We start from the raw sequence: 20,261 nt of genomic DNA, 5'->3' as shown, positions 1-20,261 counted from the left end.
TTAATTCTGACTTTTGCATAGATGACGAGGGTCCACGAGAGTCCCTACTGCCTCTACAAACTCTCCAAACATGAATAAAAACCATCCATTTATTGTCTAATAGATTTTAGTTTCAGGAATCATTTTGCCATGAGCCATTTGGAAAAAGTCCCTGATTGTGACATCACAATAAGGAACAATAACATAGATACCCTTCTCCCGTTGATGCTGAAGGAGCAGCAGCTCTACTCTATACCCCTCCCGGATATCTGAGCACCTCAACTCATAGCAGCCAACCAGGGGGTGGGTGGGCGTGGCCAACAATGGCTTGTTTTATTAAAGTGACAGAGCCCTGAAACCACTGGAAGGTACTGAAAATGCCACTCGTAGAGCTGGTGAGATTTGCTTTATGTGAGAGAAATTCAGAGCAAAAACCTTCATGAACATGTTTTGTAACGACCATAGAACCATTAGGTATATGTCCTCTCTAAAGCTCCTCCTCTCTGTCCAGGTACCCTGTTATGTCTTTGACCCCGACAATAAGAAGCACGACCTGAACCCTCTGATCAGACCGAATGACGGCTACCTGGTGGACGATGGTAACGATGATGGCGTCGACTTCTACATCAACATCTGCAGAAGTCTCAGCAAGCCCCAGAGTGAAGGTGCAAGAAATGAAACTGCTAATCCTGAAAAAGCAGTAGATGTTCCTGTAGTCTGGGGGTGGGGCCTGAAAAAAGAAGGTTGGACCGTAGAACTGTGTATTTTCTAAATGTAGCTTGCTCAAATGGCACAAAGCAAAGAAGATGGGCTTCCAGAAAGTACCAAGCGTGTAAACTATTAGTGAACACCAATCTAGTCAGAGCTGTTGACCATTTCTGATGCTGTCCATCTTCATCCTGTCGCAGACAGCCCAGTGAAATCCTGTCCAGATGGCTCTGCAGCCTGCCTCGTCACCAAACAGGGCTCCTTCAGCATGGGCTCTCCTACCGGGCCGTTAGAGCTGGTGTCCAGCGACAGGTAGCTTCACCTACTTCCTTTTAGGATGAGTCTCTGTTAATTAATGTGCTTAATTATGATTTGAATGTTTCTTGTGTCTTTTCCTCTCCAGCTTGAGGTTACAGTACGAACTGAGCGCTGGCTCGTCTCCTCCTGACATGTGTGGGAAACACCAGCCGACCGTCAACATCACCTTCACCTGTCCTTCCAGCAGACACCCTGTAGGTCACGGAGCTTCTAGGCAACTCCACACCTGTTTGTGTTTTTATTTTTATCTTTTGTTTTTCCAGGGAAGCACACTAAAGATGACAGCTGGGTCAAACTGTCGTTACGAGGTGCAATGGGTGACTGAGTACGCCTGTCACAGAGATTACCTGGAGAGTCACACCTGCAAACTGACTAGTGAACAGCACGACATCTCTATAGACCTCACGCCGCTCACTCTGGGCTGTAAGCGCCTCTTTCAGATTCATACACACAAGTTGCGTTGGGGAGATCTGCCGGTGTTACAAAGTGATGTACGTCCTGTCGTACTACGAGCGTGGTGTCCTCGCTGCAGCTGGTTTAAAGCAAAAAAACGGAAGAACAACTGTAGAAAATGCAGCTCTGAGCATTCTTTCTCATTCCGACTAGTCACAGTTTCAAACAGACCCTGTAAGAGTCATCGGCTAGTAATGTTGCTGTTTTTAACTTCGGTTAGAGTTGGAGGAAATTCTGAATGAGAAGCGAGAAATAAATGTGTTCATTTTCTGACCAGATGATCAGGAGTTTAGCTGTCCTGCTGCAGTTATTTCCTGGTTTTTGCCTGAATGTCTGAATGCGGTGGTGCTTGTGTGCGTTTAGCTGCAGATCCTCCGTACTCGGCTCACTCCGGGCCCAGCACTGATCCTCAGAGCTACGTCTACTTCCTGAACGTTTGTGGAAAAGTGCAAACGGCGGAATGTGGTCCGGATCCCTTCATATCATCCTGCCAGGTGAAAAAGTCCCAGGATGTAAAGAAAGTGGCCGGACAATACCAGAACCAGACTCTTCGGTAAGATCACGTTCAGGCAACTATGCCACCTGCTGGTAGAGATGTGTCTAACAGGACAGCTGCACATTAATCATGACTTGTTGATTCTTTCAGGGCAGATATTTAAACATTTTCTTTAAAACTTCACACACCCCTTTTGGTGCTCCTGTTCTTGTGCAGGTATTCAGACGGAGATCTGACTCTGATTTATCCAGACGGCAGCAAATGCTCCTCTGGCTTCCAGAGAATGACCATCATCAACTTTCAGTGCAACAAGACGGCCTGTGAGACAGTTGTTTATTCGGATTGTCGTCTAGACATTTTGAAAACACGACGTTTAGGAGTTTATGGGTTTGTTGCTCTTGTGGTTTGCAGCCAACGGGGGTCACGGGAGCCCGGCGTTCGCTGGTGAGACGGACTGCACCTATTACTTTAACTGGGACACCGCCTTCGCGTGTGTGAAGGAGAAGGAGGATCTGCTGTGTCGGGTCAGAGATGGCAACAAACACTATGACCTTTCACCCCTTACAAAATACCCAGGTGAGTTTATCAGTCTGCTCTGTTTAGCGTGAGACCTGATCTGATCAAAATCTGTTTGATGCATCGATGTCTGACCGTTTAGAAATCACCTTCTGGTGCTAAAATCCTTTCTTCTGTCTTCTCTTTGATTTATCTAAATAAACGTCTTTACAACTGTCTGCTGGTAAGTCTAAAGATCTAGTCTGTCTGGTTCAATCTGGTTTTGGAGCCTTTTAATGGGTCAGTTAACCCTTTTCAGGGCCAGGTAAAAACAGCTTATTTCAGTGACTTAATCTGAATTAAATGTTACTGTTGTAAACTAACAAAAATCTACTAAACAAAAAATAAAATGTAATAGGAAGCGGGGATGTTTGAATAAAAGCCTTATTTATGTTAATATTAAGGTTATTATTAGGGTTTGGCATCGTTTGAACGTTTTGAACGATTCCGATTCCAATTCCTCGTTTCGATTCCGGTTCCTATCGATTCCCGATTCCGATTCTTTGAAGACATGACATGTTTTACATGAGCCAGCTCACCACAGGTCCTACTTGATGAAATAATCTTAACTTCAACATGAATTTTTTATTCTATCAACAACAACATCACCTTCATTTAGACAAAAACATGTTTTGGAGAAAAAAAGAAAAAGACTTGCAGCACCACCAGTGTGTTTGTTTCTGACCACGACCAAAGTGTGGAAGCAGCCTCTGGGATGAGAGGCTAAAAGTCTCCAACATATCCAGAAACGTCCAGCTGTTTTCAGCTAAAACTCTCAGGATGATCATGTCCAGGATGACTGAGAACTACACCTCCATGCTGCAGCAGCGTTCAGTCAGAACAGAAACTTAAACGTAGCTGCTGTCAGTAACAATCTAACAGATTTTAAACATTAAAACTCAACAGAAATAGTTCAGCAAGGAAATTAAAATGTTTACAGCTTTGTGTGTGATTTATTATTATTATTATTATTATTATAAATATTATAATTATAATTATAAATATTATTATTATTATTTATTGTAACAGAAGCTGGTGTGGTCCACCACAGAGAAGCTGCTCTTGCATGATGGCTTTAATTATTCTACAGGTTATTGTTCAGCCTTCTGACGCTCACACACACACACACACACACACACACACACACACACGAGTGTTGGTGAGCGGCTGCGTCTGACTGCTGACGCTCCGTGTGTGTTTTTATTTCTGCAGTGAGGCAAACTCACCTCACACCGTCCAGAGTTTGTTCTTTAAGCTTCTATTAAATCCACCGTGTTGACGTATTTTAACACGTTTCCTCCACGCTGCAGGAGTTAAAGTTTACATCATGGAGTAAACGTTCGGCAGACTTGTTTGTTTATATCTGGGTGGGGGGAGGGGGGACTCAGTGCTGCACACAGACAGCTGTTGTGATCAGCTCTGAAAAGTGTTGACCACAATTTGCAGATCATGTTTATTTTTCACGGAGATCAGCCGCGGATTCCCCTTCCGGTCGGCATTCTAGGAATCGAAATAAAAACCTGAACGATTCCGGGAAAAATGAACAGTTGGTCCCAGTTCCAATCGATGCTCGATGCCCAACCCTAGTAATTATATTAAAACTTTATTGCTCCAAATTTTTTTAAAAGCTGCAAAAAATCATCTTATTTTCTGTTTTCTTGCTGTGGATATTAACTGTTTACATTGTTTATTTAATAAATAAAAGATTACCTGGTCAGATACAAGTACAGACAAATAGGTGAAGAAATGTGTCCAATAAAAGAAGCTGAAACCTCTTGAGAAATCCGTTAGAACCACTGATTACTAGAAGATTTGGCTGCCTGGAAGCATGAATCAACGACAGGATTAAGATTCATGCGTAGAATGCATTTTTAATCCCTGGGTTCTGCATTTGTTCCTCTCCAGAGGTAGATGACAGTGTGAACTGGGAAGTCGTGAATTCTAAATCTGAGAACTCCGACTCCCGTTTTTACCTGAACGTCTGCCACAAAGTAATCCAGACGGGAGGAGCTGCTGTCTGCCCAGAGGACGCCTCCATCTGCGCCGTGGGTAAGACCACACACACGGAGATTTCATTATCGGTGTTGCAACACGGATTACTGATCGTGTCTCTCTGATCTAGATAAGAATAATAAATCTACCAACCTGGGCAGCTTCCTGTCTCCACCCCAGAAGACTAAAACAGGAAATGACATCAGACTGGTGTATACTGATGGGGGGTTCTGTCCTGACAAGAAATCCAGGATCCAGACGATCCTGACTCTCAAATGTAAACCAGGTAGGATGAACCGACTGATGCGGTCAGACTCTACAGCTGTTTGACTTTGTTGTCATGGCGACTGTGTTGTCCCTTTGTTTGCAGGAGATCTTGAGAGCCCTCCTGTCCTGCTTCGGGTGTCGCCTGATTCTTGTGTTTACGAGCTGGAGTGGTACACCGCTGCTGCCTGCGTCCTCTCAAAGACGCGAGGAGACAGCTGTAAGGTGGAGGACCCTCAGGCTGGTACGACACAAACACGCACAAAAAACGACCCCGGTGGAGTCGGTCATGTGACCCAGTGTGTACATAGTTTTTTATGCAGAGTTGGAGGATAATGTTGAACCTTTTTTGTGTTTTAATGTATTCTGGTTAAAAAGATCGTTAGCAGAAGTAGGTTGTATAAATAAATGAATACGTTTCCACAGGATTTTCCTTCGACCTGTCTCCTCTCACCAAACCGGACGGCTCCTTCTACAACATGACTAGTGGAAACTACAACTACTACATCAACGTCTGCGGTCCGGTCAAAGTGGAGACGTGTCCGGAAAAGGCCGGCGCGTGCCAAGTGGAAAAGAGGTGAATCACATCCCCGACAGCCACCGGGTTGGGCATCAAGCATCGATTGGAACCGGTTCCAACTGTTAGTTTTTCCCGGAATCGTTCAGGTTTTTTTTTTCGATTCGTAGTTTCGATTCCTAGAATGCCAACCAGAAGAGGAATCTGCGGCCGATCTTCGTGAGACATAAACGTGATCTGCAAATTGTGGTCAATGCTTTTCAGAGCTGATCACACCAGCTGTCTGTGTGCAGACATGTTTTTGTCTAAATGAAGGTGATGTTGTTGTTCATAGAATTAGAATTCATGTTGAAGTTGAGATTATTTCATCAAGTAGGACCTGTGGTTAGCTGGCTCATGTAAAACATGGAATGTCTTGAAAGAATTGGAATCGATAAGAACCGGAATCGGAATCGTTCAAAATTAAACGATGCCCAACCCACCTTACACCTTCCTTTAACCCACCATCTGTCTTTTGTCTCCAGCGCCTGGAGTCTTGGAGAAGCAAACTCCATTTTGTCCTACTACGATGGCCTGATCCAGTTGACGTACAAAAACGGGTCCCAGTACAACGATCCGAACCACACACAAAGGTCCACCCTCATCTCCTTCCTGTGTGACCCAGGAGCTGGAGTCGGAAACCCAGAGTTCCAGGTGAACCTCCTCCCTGCTGGTGTGTAAGCTCTGCCTCCGCACGTTGTTGACACACGTTTGATAAATGCAGGTAGAAGACAAGAACACGTATAACTTCCACTGGTACACGTCCTACGCGTGTCCTCAGAGACCACACGAGTGCCTGGTGACCGATCCCAACACCCTCGATCAGTACGACTTATCCAGGTAAATCCTTTTACTCTCTTTCCCATTAACATTTACATAATTTCAACACCAAAAACAAAAATACATTTCTTTTCCACTGCTTCCTCCAGGCTGTCGCGCTCCACCACCAACTGGCTGGCGATGGATTTATCCAACCAGAAGAAGTACTACATCAATGTGTGTCGGCCACTTGTCCCTGTATCAGGTTGTGACCGCGACACGTCCGTCTGCGAGATGAAATACGTAATCGAGCAGGTTTGTACTGAGTTTTTACCGTAATCAGAGATTCAGAATAACACCGACATGCCCTCTGTGATTGGCTGGTTCGCCTATAAACATCCATATGAGGCATTCAGTGTCACACTGGCAGTTGGATTAAATCAAATTACATGATATTTATAATGATTTAGGCTAAAATTAATCATTAATCATCAATTAATCAATGCAAAAAAATTTTAGTAAAATAATTAGAATCAGTCCTTTGTTTATGATTAGGATGATTGTTCCAGGCCTAAGGAAAGCGAGCTGCAGTAGTCCAAACAGCAGGAAACAATAAAATGGATGGCATGCTCGAAAACTTCAACAGGAAGATATGAAAGGATCCGTACAAGGGCCCTGTACATTTTAATTAACAGAATAATTCTGGTTAATAAAATAAATGTCATTTAACTCATTCGCTGCCAGCGTTTTTCAGCATTTTTACTGTTTTTTAAGAGTGACAGAACGTTACGCGCTAGGATGATGTCGACGCCAAAACAACCAAAACGGGAAGAATCCTCTTGTTTCGAGCGTTATCCGTTTTTTCATAATCTGTTGTTGAATTGTGATCGGCAGAAGCTTTTCCGGTTCGTGCCTCACTTTTTTTTACAGCAGCGGCCCAAAACGATCTCCTTACACACGGATTTTCCGCTTCCTGATCACGTGACGTACGCGGATGAAGATCGGTTTTAGAGCTGAGATGTTTGTTCTCGGTGCGGGGGCTCGTCCGACGCCCACACAGTAAAAAAATGCAAATGACGACTGAAGTCGTCAATGGCAGTGAATGAGTTAACAGCAGTAAGAACCACATCTGGGCCAAACTTTTATCAGTCACGTTTGCTTCATTTATTCGTGTTTTGTGAACGATGCTCACAAGTGTGTTTTTACAAAGTCTGTGAGGGTTCATGCCTCCATTTAGCAGGAAATGACCTTAAAAACATAAATATAAGTTGTTCTGTCACACTTCCCCATTTTCATTGTTGAAAATATTTGATTTGTTAGCGTTTTTTTGTCAGGATTCACATTAAATGAAACATCAATCTTTCAGTGATTAAAAGTTATATTTTTAAGTATTTGCGCGTTAAAGTCCAGCTGTGCTGTCCTCAGGGCTCTCCTACGGAGGTGGTGTCGGTCAGTAACATGGGTCTGTCCAAGCGAGGACCCATCATTGAGGGACGGGACCAGCTGCTGCTGGAGTTCACAGACGGTTCCGTCTGCATGTCAGAGGGTCAGAAGCTGTTGTACACGACCCGAATCCACCTGCGCTGCTCCAGAGGAACCGTTGTAAGTAAACACACTTCTGTTAAAATAAAATGAAGATATGACTGTGTCCTTTAACATCTGACTGTGCTGCTCAGGCTATGAACCCGCGTTTCGTGGTGAACCAGAACTGCACCGCTAACTTTATGTGGGATACTACAGCGGCCTGTGCCATCAGAACCACCAAGAACAACGTGAGTTCACTCACTTTAACCTTATTTCAACTCTAAATGATCATTTATATGCATCGGTAAAGGGATAAAGGAAATCTAACGATGTTTGGTGTTGCAGACGTGTGCGATTGTGGACCCAGATTCTGGTTATGAGTTCAACCTTCAGCCTCTGGCCTCTAAGACTGGATATGAAACCGAAGCTAATGGCAAAAAGTTTCTGGTGAGACGCAAACATAATGTCAGTTATCTAAAGGATGAGCTGTGGCTTTGATTAGTCACAGTTCAGCTGCTGCTTGGTTTTATTTCAGCACTTCCTGTTACCTGTAAATGAATTTAGTTGATAAATCACAGCATTCATTTTAAGGAATTCTTGGTAAACTTTCAGAAAACTGCTAATGAACCCAAAATATTAGAAGATTTTTAGGTTAGTATAACTTTAAAGAGCAAGTCACCCCACCAGAGTATTACTCCACTCCCACTTCCTGTTTGAAAAATGCAAGCAGACTGAGAGGGTGGAGCCGCTAACAAATACACACACACACACACACACACACACACACACACACACATAGGCTCACAACGACACTGTGACATCATATGGTACCAGCTAACGTTCTAGGGTACCTCTTAGCCAATAGCGATGGCAGATTTAAATTCAAATGCAGTGCAGAGTTTTTACCTGACAACGGCACAACACTGACAGTTTTAGGCAGAAAATAAAAATTTTAACTAAAATGCACTAAAGTGCTAAACTATTGACTACACGTGTCTGCAGCACGATTAGACACACATTTATATAGTTTATCAGGAAAAAAAAGTTGATTTGGGGGTGACTTGCTCTTTAAAGAAGGAAATCCATCTAATTCTCCTTGTTTAAAAAGTTTAAGCCATTAAAAAACAATTTCCTCACAATTTTCTAGTTGTTTATAATTATTCATTCATCAAATTGGCTGCAGATTATTTTGGTTTTAAAGTAAAATTTCTAAATAAAACTAGTGAATAAAAACTAGGTTAAATTTACAGAAATTTGTCTTTTTCCTTTTTTGCTTTTACAATAAATTATGTTACTAATGTAACGAAAATAGAGTGATGTAACTATCTAGAGTTGTATTTTAATACACTGTAAGTAGATCACTTGTTATAATCAGAAGATGGGCTGTTTTTATCATCAGGGAGTTTAATTAAACACTCTGTATTGACTTTGAGACAAGAAAAGAGAGAGAGTTGGGATCGTTTAAGAATCTTTAATTTCTGAATTATAAATTTGTAACAATCTACCAGGACTAACTCAGTGATGGATGAAAATGGATTTGGATGTTGTGTTGGTGCGTGTGTGTGTGTGTGGTTGGTTCAGACTCCTTAGGCTGATGTCATTGAATCTAGTAGTCTTTGTTATGACTAGATATCACGAGGCTTATAAAGTGATGACATGAGCTGCTATTTTGCTGTGTACGTACCCAGTGGGGGCCTCCCAGGTAGATCAGGAAATGCCAGGTCAGAAGACCTCGGATGTGCGCTGGAGCTGGTCGAAACAGCGATCGCAGCGTTTCGCAGCGTTTCAAAGCCCATCTGAAGGGTCGACCCAGGTAACAATCGGCAGCGTCAGCAGGTGCTCTTATTTTGAAAGGATGTCGTCTGGTTGTTAAACGACGAAAATCTCCAACTTCACAGTTCTTAGTTTAAAGAAGAAAACACATCTGGCCAGGCTGTGCCTCTCTTTGGGATGACGGTGACTAGCTTTAATCACAAATTAAGTACTTTGATTATTGAAAAGCGTTCTTCTCCTTCTGGCTCTTCTCCTGGAATGTAAACAGTCTGAGGAACACCCGACCTTGGCGTTTTCTACACGGGTGTTATTGTGTACAGGGGCAGCTGTGTGGAGCTGAAAATAATGAACTTCATTACGTTACACTAATCAATCATTTAGATATTTATTTGTTATATTTGGACATTTGAACCGTCAGTACTTTGATTCTGAAAGGATCTGAATCTCACAGGTTTTAACAGGAGACCCATAATCAATCAGAATATACACAGATGCTTCTGCTGAGTTCACATTGCTGGTTTAACTTTAGCTCTTTTGCTGCAGATGGCGACATACAGCTCTGTTATTCTTTTGTGCTCATTAAAGATTAGGCTTTTATTTTGAAGTGTCTGACTCCTTGTCCTTGTGTTATTGATGTGAACGTGGGTTAAATCGCCTTCATTTATATTTCTGAACACTGTAATGATCAGAGTGTGACACCTCCTTCCTGCAGTTGAACATCTGTGCCGACGCTCCAGGATGTGGGACCGGGATGGCCGGCTGTGAGATGGGGAACGAGACTCCCATCAGTCCGGTGGGCGTGGAGAAGAGCCTCCAGTACTCCACAAACAACGTCCTCCAGCTGACGTATAAGGGGCAGCTGGAGGACTCCACAGGTAGTTCAAATAGGAACAAAAACTGGAATTTAAATGTTTTAACAGGCCAGGAATTTAGATCCTTGAAGATGACAAAAAAATTTTCCAGTCTTTTAACATTTTAAAAAATCTGCAGTTCATCAAAGCTTGAGTGTAAATATATTTAAGTTTGTGTAAAATAAGATGAATATTCAGTTATAATTATCCAGTTTTATTGCAAATTGTATCTAATAATTTATCAGTCACTGCTAAGACAGTTTACAGCTTCAGGCATCAGTTTATCTGCTGTTTTATATGTTTAATTTTTTGTAATTAGCAGCTTTTCTTTGTTTAATTAAGCAATTCTCACAATATTTGAAGCAAAACATCAAATATTCTGGGGAAAATTTTCAATAAACCTGCAGCAAATAAAAACCGTTCTGTATTTCCTGTGTATTTGTAATTGTTTTGTCTGTTTTGCACAGCCACCCGGGACACCTTCACTGTGAATTTTGTGTGTGATCCGAGCTCTTACCCAGGCTCATTAAAACTAGTCCAGGAGGATCTGAGCACCTCATCCAGCCACGTGACCCACGATGTTCTGTTTGAGTTCTCCACAGCTCTGGCTTGTCAGCCCGCTCCGGTTAACTGCAGAACCGCTGGTAGGAAGTGATTAAAATCACTTTCACTAGTGTTGAACCGTCAGACGACAGCTTAAAAAGTAAGGACCTTTCTTTACAGGAATGTGCTGACGACTCTTTTGCTGTTTTTCAGATTTCCATGGTAACGAGTATGATCTGAGCCACCTGATCCGAGATGCAGACGACAGTCCGTGGCTTCCCATCGACACAGATGTTAAGAACTCGCGCAAGTTTTTCATAAACATCTGCAAACCTCTGCCGACCATCAAGGGCTGTCCAGGTCAGGAAGTGACTCGTTTCAGCTGATCATGAAATAACGAGATAATGATCTCCGGTGCAGCAGATTTTTTTTTCCTTCGTCTCCAAAAACTTCAGTTTTACTATTTTTCGTTTCTCACATTTAAATATACAAATGTTACTGAGGTAGAAATGTTAACGACCTCCGGCCGTTCAACTTTACAGCAATTGGAGCCAAAATTGTTGGAAAAGTATGAGTAAAACACATTAATTTATTTGTAAACAAACATAAAGATGTAGTAGATCTTAAAGAGCAAGTCAACCCCTACCAGAGTCTAACTCCACTCCCACTTCATGTTTGAAAAATGCAACAAATGCTGTTGCCTGGCAGACCGAGAAGGCTGTATTGCTAACAATACAGGCTCACGACAGCATTGTGACATCATAATGTACCAGTTTACATCATAGCATACCTTTTAGCCAATAGCGGTGGCAGATTTAAATTAAAATACAGTGCAGAGTTTTTACCTGACAACGGCACAACACTGCCAGTTTTAGGCAGAATATTTAAATTTTAACTAAGATGCACTGAAGTGCCAAATTATTGACTACACGTGTCTGCAGCACGAGTAGACACTCGTTTATTTAGTTTATCAGCAAAAAAAAGTTTATTTGGGGGTGACTTGCTCTTTAAATAAGCAGGTAATGTATTCCAGTCCATTGGAGCTTTATCAGAAAAAGACAACTTTCCTGACTCCTTTTTAAAACGAGGAATTTGGCTTAATATCAGATATTAATATCAGCCAAAGTTATCATATCAGAGCATCTCTAGGTAAAAATTGTAATAAACTTTAGAACTGAGCTGGAAAGTTAGCAGAATAATTATAATTTACTGGGTTAAACTCCTCGTGAGGATTGCTGTGGTCCTTTTGCCTGATGGGCAGAAATTTGGATCTAGGATTAGCATCGGTCCGACCGAACAGATTCCTGACTTGGAAGTTTTCAGAGTCACAATGCAGGCTAACTACCATTAGCGATGAAGCTAATAAAACATTTATCACCGAAGCGAGTGTAGCCATGTTAGATTTTGACTTAAATTTCCCAAATTTAGAATTTTAACTCTTTAAAAGTCTAATATTAATTTTTTTTACTAATTTGAAGTATCCATCAGTTTCAGGTAATCGGATGCTTTTATTTTGTTGAATCGAAAGCATAAAATCAATTTGATGTTTCAGATCTTAAATTTGAAAAGAAGGAACTTAGTTTTTATGTATTTTGAGCTAGTCTTAGAAAAGTTGGACACACAACAAAAAGTGATTCTTAACAACATCAGAAGAATATTTGAAATAGTTTTATGATTTAGTTTGGCATCATTTAAAACATGCAGACAGACAACTACACAATAAAACAGCACGCCAGACAGAAATTTATATTGAACGTATCATCGTGTCATTTCTGGTTTGGGTTGTCCATCAAAAACAAGAGGTGGCAGAAATTAAAATGAAAATAGTCACATTTATGATAAAATGGATGGCTAAAACAACCAAAAATGCTATGATTGATATTAATCATGCAAATGCAGTAAATATTTTGTTTGTGTGTAGGTCTAATTGTGTTGTTTTGTCCTCAGTGGGTCCTCTGGGTGCTTGTGGAGTCATTAAAGGGACGTATTACAACCTGGGATACGTCCAGTCCAGCCCTCAGGTGGCGGACGACGGCTCCGTCAGCATCGTTTACCACAACGGAGACAAGTGTGGGTCTTCGTCACGTTACTCGACGCGCATCATCATTCAGTGTGATGACAACCCGGTGAGCTTTGATCCCAAAAACTAGTTTTTGCAGCTGTTTCACAACAAAACCCTGTTTTTTGAGGGTCTTATTGTCTAGTTCTGCAAACTGTCTGAATTACCAGAGTGTCTTTCAGCTATCACCAGCTGGCTAGAAGATAACTTCCTTCAGTTAAATGTCTGATCATTGCCCCTGAGAGTATGATTCCCCTGATTAGTCTAAAACTTGGTCGTTTATCCTCTGCCGTGAAGACAAACTTAAGAAATTTGGGTGTTATTTTTGACCAATCAATGTCTCTTGAAGGCCACTCAAAATCGTTGGTCTGAAACAGTTTTTATCATTTAAGAAATATCGCCAAACTTCGAAGGTTGGTGTTCAAACATGAACCTGAAATGGTTCTCCATGCCTTTATCTCCACCCGTCTAGATTACTGTAACACACTCTTCACATGTTTGAACAATAAAGCCCTTGACCGCCTTCAATTGGTCCAGAACTCTGCAGCGAGGCTCCTAACTGGAGCAAACAGAAGAGCTCACATCACTCCTATTCTGACGTCTCTGCACTGGTTACCCGTTAACTTTAGAGTTCATTTTAGAGTCCTGACTAGAACTTTCAGGGCTCTACGTGGTCAAGCTCCTCCCTATATTACTGACCTGTTAAAGCCTTATGCTCCAACCCGAGCCCTCAGGTCCACCCACCAGAACCTTCTAGAAGTTCCAAAGACCAGATACAAAGTGGAGGTGATCGCTCCTTCCAGACTGTTGCACCCCGACTCTGGAATGATCCTCCTTTATTCTTACCCAGCGTTGACAGTCTGGACACCTTTCAAAAACAGCTGAAGACCGTTTTATTTAAAGCTGCTTTTAACAAATTCTTTTATTTTCTTATTTTAAATAAAAAATTTTAATCTTTCATCTGTTTATGAATTTTTATGATTTTATGACTTTATTTTTTCTGATGTGAATCTGTTTCTGTTTTGAGATCAGTATGATTTTATAACTTTGATTTATTTTATTTTGATCTATGTGAAGCACTTTGTGATTCTATGTCTGTGATAAGTGCTATAGAAATAAAATTTACTTACTTACTATTTGGGAACATTTTTAATCCCTATATTTGTGTAAAGTTGAAATTAGAGTTGTACATCAGTGGTAATCACTGTTTGTTTCTAGGGTTCCCCTATGTTTGAACGTCAAGATGGCTGTGAGTTTGTCTTCATCTGGAGGACGCCAGAGGCCTGTCCTATCAGGAAGTCTCAAGGTAACGACGTCCAGACAAAACAACCATGAATCGACTCTGACAATGATCAAAAGCAGCTTAAAGGCACAATATAGAGGCCATCTAAATCTAAATGTCTAACAGGTCAAGACTGCCATGTTCGTGACCCTAAAAGTGGCTTCGAGTTTGACTTCAGCTCCCTGAAAGGCAAAGATCACGCCGTCAAAAGTGAGAAGTACACCTACCACCTGTCTGTCTGCGATGCGCTGCAGGGCGACGTCTGCACCCACAAGGACTCCAAATCAGTGGCGTCCTGCCAGACGGATGGGAACTCCCACAAGATCGCTGGTACGAGTAGATATAATAAAACCGTCTAAACATTCTGGTCTGTTTCTCTCTCTCTCTCTCTCTCTCTCCTTCTTCTTCTTCTCTCTCTCTCTCTCTCTCTCTCTCTCTCTCTCTCTCTCTCTCCTTCTCCTTCTCTCTCTCTCTCTCTCTCTCTCCTTCTCTCTCTCGCTCTCTCTCTCTCTCGCTCTCTCTCTCCTTCTCCTTCTCTTTCTCTCTCTCTCTTCTCTCTCTCTCCTTCTCCTTCTCCTTCTCTCTCTCTCTCTCTCCTTCTCTCTCTCTCTCTCTCTCTCTCCTCTCTCTCTCTCTCTCTCTCTCTCCTCTCTCTCTCTCTCTCTCTCGCTCTCTCTCTCTCCTTCTCCTTCTCTTTCTCTCTCTCTCTCTCTCCTCTCTCTCTCTCTCTCTCTCTCTCTCTCTCTCTCCTCTCTCTCTCTCTCTCCTTCTCTCTCTCTCTCTCTCCTTCTCTCTCTCGCTCTCTCTCTCTCTCTCCTTCTCTCTCTCTCTCTCTCTCTCTCTCTCTCCTCTCTCTCTCTCTCTCCTTCTCTCTCTCTCTCTCTCCTTCTCTCTCTCGCTCTCTCTCTCTCTCGCTCTCTCTCTCCTTCTCCTTCTCTTTCTCTCTCTCTCTTCTCTCTCTCTCCTTCTCCTTCTCTCTCTCTCTCTCTCCTTCTCTCTCTCTCTCTCTCTCCTTCTCTCTCTCTCTCTCTCTCTCTCTCTCCTCTCTCCTCTCTCTCTCTCTGTCTCTCTCTCTCTGTTTCCCACTGTTATTTAGATATAATAAAACCATCAAAACATTCTGCTCTCTCTCTCTCTCTCTCTCTCTCTCTCTCTCTCCTCTCTCTTTCTCTCTCTCACTCACTCACTCACTCACTCACTCACTCACTCACTCACTCACTCACTCACGCACACGCACACGCTGATGTTGCTTGACTGTGTGCAGGACTAACAACCCAGATCCTGGACTTTGTGGGGGACCAGATCATCCTGAACTACACCGGTGGAGAAACTTGTCATAAAGTTTACAACAGATCTACTGTGATCTCCTTCTCCTGCAGCCCTGACGCGCATCCTGTGAGTTTAATGTCTATGTCTTTACACCAGATTTTTAGTCTGTTTAAATACTGTATTGACCCGAGTATTAAGACCCCCCCCCCCCTAATCTTCAGGAAGACGGAAAAAAAAGCACTTTTTAAATAAACAATTTTATTGGAAATTTGAGAGCCAATACTGAGCAAAAATACTATTTTAGCATAGAATAGAATAGAATAGACTTTATTGATCCCACAGTGGGGAAATTCACTTGTTACAGCAGCAGCAACACTTAGGAGAATCATTTGAAGAATAATATTTACAAAGGTACGTGGATATACACATTTATTGCAAACTATCAGAACTTTGCTGATGTGTGAAATCAAAAGTCAAATCGGGCTTTTCTGCCTCGCTGTGCTCACTCACTCTCATTCTCACTCGTGCTGCTGCGGTCCCGGCGCACCATCAGATCGCTACACTTGCCGGCCCATCCCATTGAACGTCACCCTCACTGCCATCCGATGCATCCATGCATGCAATGTTTGACGCCTCTGCTGAGTTGACCACCGTCATCTTAAAATTCACATAACGCCCAGAACACACCAGACGCGGAAGCGAAATGACGCGCCGCAACGCGCTCTAATCTGCGCCCTTGTTAACCTGCGCCCTTGGTCACATCAGTTGCAAAGCACCGCGAAGGTTCGCGCCGTGCAGTGATCGTTTTCGCCTGAGCTCATTTTTTCGTGAGCCGCATCAATTCTGGCAGGAAGTCAAACCAAAACAGAAAAGGCAGGCCGGTAAATTTAACAAAATAAAGCACTGCGATTGATAAATGTTATCATTTTTCTGTATCTAAACAGACTAGAGAGATGAAAATGAACAAAGACACACACACACACACACACACACACACACACACACACACACACACACACACACACACACCTGCGGAGAAACACAGCATTTGCATTATTTTAAATGCAGTTTTTACAGCAAAAGATGGATTCAATAAATGTGAATACAAACAAAAGTGTTTAATTCAAATAGTATTGTACTCTAGCACAAACACTAGTTGTTTACTTACCCATTTAGAATGGAACTGGTCTACAGAACTACAGCAGGATCAGCGCGGTTTCTGATGTCAACAAGTGTGGCAAACTGGGTACACACACACACACACACACACACACACACACACACACACAGAGCAGGGCACGGGGGTGGGGGGTTTGGAAAACAGTAGGCGTGAGCAGAAGCGCTTGTCGGGCATTCTTGCCTGATGTGAACAGAGGAGCAACGGGCAGCGCACAGATTTCGTGAGCAATCCGCATCAGCTGGTGTGTTTCAGGCGTAATTCTGCCTTATAGCTTGTTGACTCACCCCACTTTTGGTCCACTCTGCTCCAGACCACTCGTCTTCATTTTTTTCTCCTGTTGAGAACACACAGCCTGGCGCCCTCTGCTGTTACAGGCGTGTAATGACCCCAGACAACATCAGCATGTGTGAATGGTCGGACACGGATTATAAGACGACCCCACGTTAAAAAATTATTTACAATGAAACGAACCTCGTCTGATATTCGGGTCAATACGGTAGTTAATTCATACATAAATTCTGCAGAAAACCTTTATTACTAATTTAATAATTGGCTGGGACTTATTATATTATGTAGGATCCATTGAAACATCAGGTGACTTTTACAGAAACGTGTCATACCTGTGTTTACCAGCTCTTTGGTGACTTCCTGTTTGTTTCGTGTCTCCAGGGAAAACCGGTGTTTATTAAAGAGACTTCAGATTGCATCTACATGTTCGACTGGCCCACTGCGCTGGCCTGCATCCAGGTTAAAACCACCAGCTGCTCCATCCGGTAATCAGTCATAACTGTGCAAAAGTCTTCAGTCATCCTATAAATCTCTATATTTTGCTTTAGAGGAGCCAGATTTTTGTAATGAATGTGTTGCTAACTTTTTCTTTGCCCAAATTCTGTCCTGTTATACTCTAAATCCTGCAGCTTTGTTCTCATTTTATCTCATTTTGCAACTTAGTTATGTGATAGTAATAAAAAATGTAAATACTTGTAGAGGTTAAAGGGGAATTTTCACCATTTTAAAGTTTTATTTGGGAAATCTCTAAACCTCTTACCTTTTGTAAATCACTAGGGATGAGACGAGCATACGGTACGGATAACGCATTTTTGACGAATACGAGCATGAAACTAGTTAAACTCGTAAATATCTGTAATCGTGCAGAAGGAAAATCCTCATTGGGTAACTGACTGTTTTCACGCTCTGTGATTGGCCAGTCACATAGAGCGCCCGCCCCTCCCTACACACAAAACTCTGCAGCCGGGAGCTCAGTCCTCCGGCCCATCCACGCACACACACAGACAGTAACGGATCTCTCTGTGCTTGCTTCACTGTTGCCCACGTTTCTTCAGTGCTCCCTAGGTTTTCTTCAGCTCGGCTTAATATTTAAAGTAACTTTTTTCGTAACGTATGTGGTGCATCTGACAAGACAGAGCTGAAAATGGCTCGGCAGAGACCAACGTTTAGCTTAACTATCACCTGCAGCAGCAGCTAAACGTAGCTTCACGCTGCTTCCAGAGGCCGACAATGCCATCATATTACCTGTCCTGTGATGTGAAATTAACGACCGTCTAAAGGCTTATAATTGTGGTGAAATGAGGAAGTTGATGGAGGTAGATGGTTTAATCATCTGCACAATTTTAAGTTTTAAACAAACATCAAGACACTTCTTTCAGGATTTTACACCCTTTTCTGTTTTTTCTCTCGTCAGCGACGATCAGGGACGCTCTTATGACCTTTCACCCCTGGCTCTGGGCTCTCAGAACTGGGAGGCGGAGCATTTCGGGAAACGGTTTTACATCAATGTCTGCAGGTCTCTGGTGCAGCAGGGAGGTTGGTGTGGTGGCTCACGTGTCTGTTAACTGCTTTTTAATGAGTCGGTGAAAACAAGCGCTGCGTCTCTGCTCGTCTGTCTGCAGGTAAATGGGCGTGTCCCTCTGGTGCTGCGTCCTGCATGAAGGACGGGAATGATTATGTAAGTTTGGGCCAAGCAGAGTCCGGTCCTACGTGGGACAGGGACGTCTTGGAGCTGCGGTACACCGGCGGACAGCCGTGTCCTGATAGAAGCCGCAACAGGACAAGCATCATCCGCTTCGTGTGTAACAGAGATAGAGTGGTGAGACAGGATTCAGCCGCTTGAACCCAGATAAAACCCGACTCTCCATTCTGATGTTTTTATTCATTTCCTTCCAGGATTCCCGGCCTAATCACATCTCTGACATCGAGGACTGCGTGTACACGTTTATGTGGCAAACGGCAGCTGCCTGCCCTCTAAACACCACTCAACACGGCGACTGCCGAGTCGCAAACCCGGCTACAGGTCAGACATGAACCGCATACGTACTGTCAGGAGTAAAATAAGCAAAACATGGTTCTGACAGCTTAAAATAAAATAATGTTTCGGCCGACAAATGAATATAAACAGAACGAGTGTAACTTTGTCCCTGTAGGTCATCTGTTTGACCTGAACTCCTTGAACAAAGCTGGCGGCTACACAGTTTTTCATCATGAAAACGACAGGAAGATGTTTCGTCTGAACATCTGTGGAGAAGTCGAGAATGCCGGATGTGATCCAGGAACCGGTACGTAACCCCACCGGTGATTCGGTCATAACCAGAATCTCACTGAGGAGAAACTGCCAGTGATGAGTTGGAGACAGCACTGTAACTACGGCATTCTCGGGTTGGAATCACAGTCAACTGAAGTTTAATGTATTTCTGGGTCTGGTTGGGCGTGCAAAATAATCATGAGCAATTAGCATACCTCAAGCAAAGTTTGGGAACTTGTTGCATTTTAGTCTCAAACCCCGGTTTCACACTGCATGCATCAGCGGAACGGAATGGAACAGCAGCGAAGCGGCATCGCTTCAAATAGAGTCCAGTTATAGTCCACGGAGTGTTTCAAACCAGCTGCGACGCGGCAATTTCCAGGCGCGTCCCAGGGGCGGCATGCTGCACCTCTAAAGATAGGATCGAGTTCTATTTCTTCCACGAGCCGCTTCTGGGACACGTCAATTTCCGCAGTTCACATAATGTGAGACAGGAAACCACACATGGTTTCAGTGTAAAATCCCTGGTTATTTTCAAAATAAAATGCAATGTTGCGATGTTATATATGTAACTTACATCAGCACGTGTGACCGAACGGCTTTGTTTACCACCAGTTTCTTTCGAGAAGTGCAACGGTGTGATTCCTCGCGGGGGTTGTGATCTCTCGATGAGGAAGATGTCGGAAGTCTCGAGGGATTTTAGAATCTCGCGAGGCGCAGCGAGGTGCCGTGCCGTGGCCGAGACTCTCCCGGTGTGAAAAGGACCGCTTTGAAGTTTGCGAGTGAGCCGCTCCGCTGCTGTTCCGTTCCGCTGATGCTTGCGGTGTGAAACCGGGGAAAATGTCTGAATAGTGTCTTAATTTGTTCTCAAGTGGATCATCGACTCATGCCAAAATGGTGTCCTGGTTTTCAGAAGAAACTTTATGTGCATGCAGGCTTGTTTATAATTGCTGCAGCATGAGAGTGAGGCTACACCTAGGTCGGGTCCTTCCTCAAGCGCAGTGAGGGAGTGAGTGGCTGTGAATTTGAACAGCCTTGTCGCTTCACTGTGACGTAATCTGCCTTAAATGCAGACTTACCCCTACTGCACACAGGAAGCATCAGGGGCGCGGAACGGCGCTGCTTCAAATAGAATCTATTATAGTCTACGGAGTGTAACAA

General features: G+C 43.1%; 1 protein-coding gene across 1 annotated transcript in view; it reads left to right on the top strand.

Annotated features, from left to right (window-relative positions):
• Nucleotides 1-20,261, top strand: part of igf2r (insulin-like growth factor 2 receptor) — a 45,122-nt gene that overhangs the window by 11,787 nt on the left and 13,074 nt on the right. The window contains exons 5-33 of the mRNA XM_015947741.3: nucleotides 491-644; nucleotides 888-999; nucleotides 1,091-1,199; nucleotides 1,269-1,428; nucleotides 1,822-2,011; nucleotides 2,171-2,274; nucleotides 2,366-2,530; nucleotides 4,415-4,558; nucleotides 4,632-4,787; nucleotides 4,872-5,009; nucleotides 5,192-5,342; nucleotides 5,807-5,975; nucleotides 6,046-6,161; nucleotides 6,251-6,395; nucleotides 7,506-7,682; nucleotides 7,757-7,852; nucleotides 7,950-8,051; nucleotides 10,090-10,252; nucleotides 10,696-10,872; nucleotides 10,985-11,131; nucleotides 12,719-12,897; nucleotides 14,049-14,136; nucleotides 14,239-14,442; nucleotides 15,377-15,507; nucleotides 17,231-17,334; nucleotides 18,264-18,385; nucleotides 18,472-18,668; nucleotides 18,746-18,872; nucleotides 19,003-19,134. Of these exons, the coding sequence (XP_015803227.3) occupies nucleotides 491-644; nucleotides 888-999; nucleotides 1,091-1,199; nucleotides 1,269-1,428; nucleotides 1,822-2,011; nucleotides 2,171-2,274; nucleotides 2,366-2,530; nucleotides 4,415-4,558; nucleotides 4,632-4,787; nucleotides 4,872-5,009; nucleotides 5,192-5,342; nucleotides 5,807-5,975; nucleotides 6,046-6,161; nucleotides 6,251-6,395; nucleotides 7,506-7,682; nucleotides 7,757-7,852; nucleotides 7,950-8,051; nucleotides 10,090-10,252; nucleotides 10,696-10,872; nucleotides 10,985-11,131; nucleotides 12,719-12,897; nucleotides 14,049-14,136; nucleotides 14,239-14,442; nucleotides 15,377-15,507; nucleotides 17,231-17,334; nucleotides 18,264-18,385; nucleotides 18,472-18,668; nucleotides 18,746-18,872; nucleotides 19,003-19,134 (4,159 nt within the window). The remainder of the gene's footprint in view (nucleotides 1-490; nucleotides 645-887; nucleotides 1,000-1,090; nucleotides 1,200-1,268; nucleotides 1,429-1,821; nucleotides 2,012-2,170; nucleotides 2,275-2,365; nucleotides 2,531-4,414; nucleotides 4,559-4,631; nucleotides 4,788-4,871; nucleotides 5,010-5,191; nucleotides 5,343-5,806; nucleotides 5,976-6,045; nucleotides 6,162-6,250; nucleotides 6,396-7,505; nucleotides 7,683-7,756; nucleotides 7,853-7,949; nucleotides 8,052-10,089; nucleotides 10,253-10,695; nucleotides 10,873-10,984; nucleotides 11,132-12,718; nucleotides 12,898-14,048; nucleotides 14,137-14,238; nucleotides 14,443-15,376; nucleotides 15,508-17,230; nucleotides 17,335-18,263; nucleotides 18,386-18,471; nucleotides 18,669-18,745; nucleotides 18,873-19,002; nucleotides 19,135-20,261) is intronic.

Source organism: Nothobranchius furzeri, chromosome 2 (genome assembly GCF_043380555.1).
Source record: "Nothobranchius furzeri strain GRZ-AD chromosome 2, NfurGRZ-RIMD1, whole genome shotgun sequence".
NCBI classification, from domain to species: Eukaryota; Metazoa; Chordata; class Actinopteri; order Cyprinodontiformes; family Nothobranchiidae; genus Nothobranchius; species Nothobranchius furzeri.
This window is presented reverse-complemented; position numbering and strand designations above follow the sequence as displayed.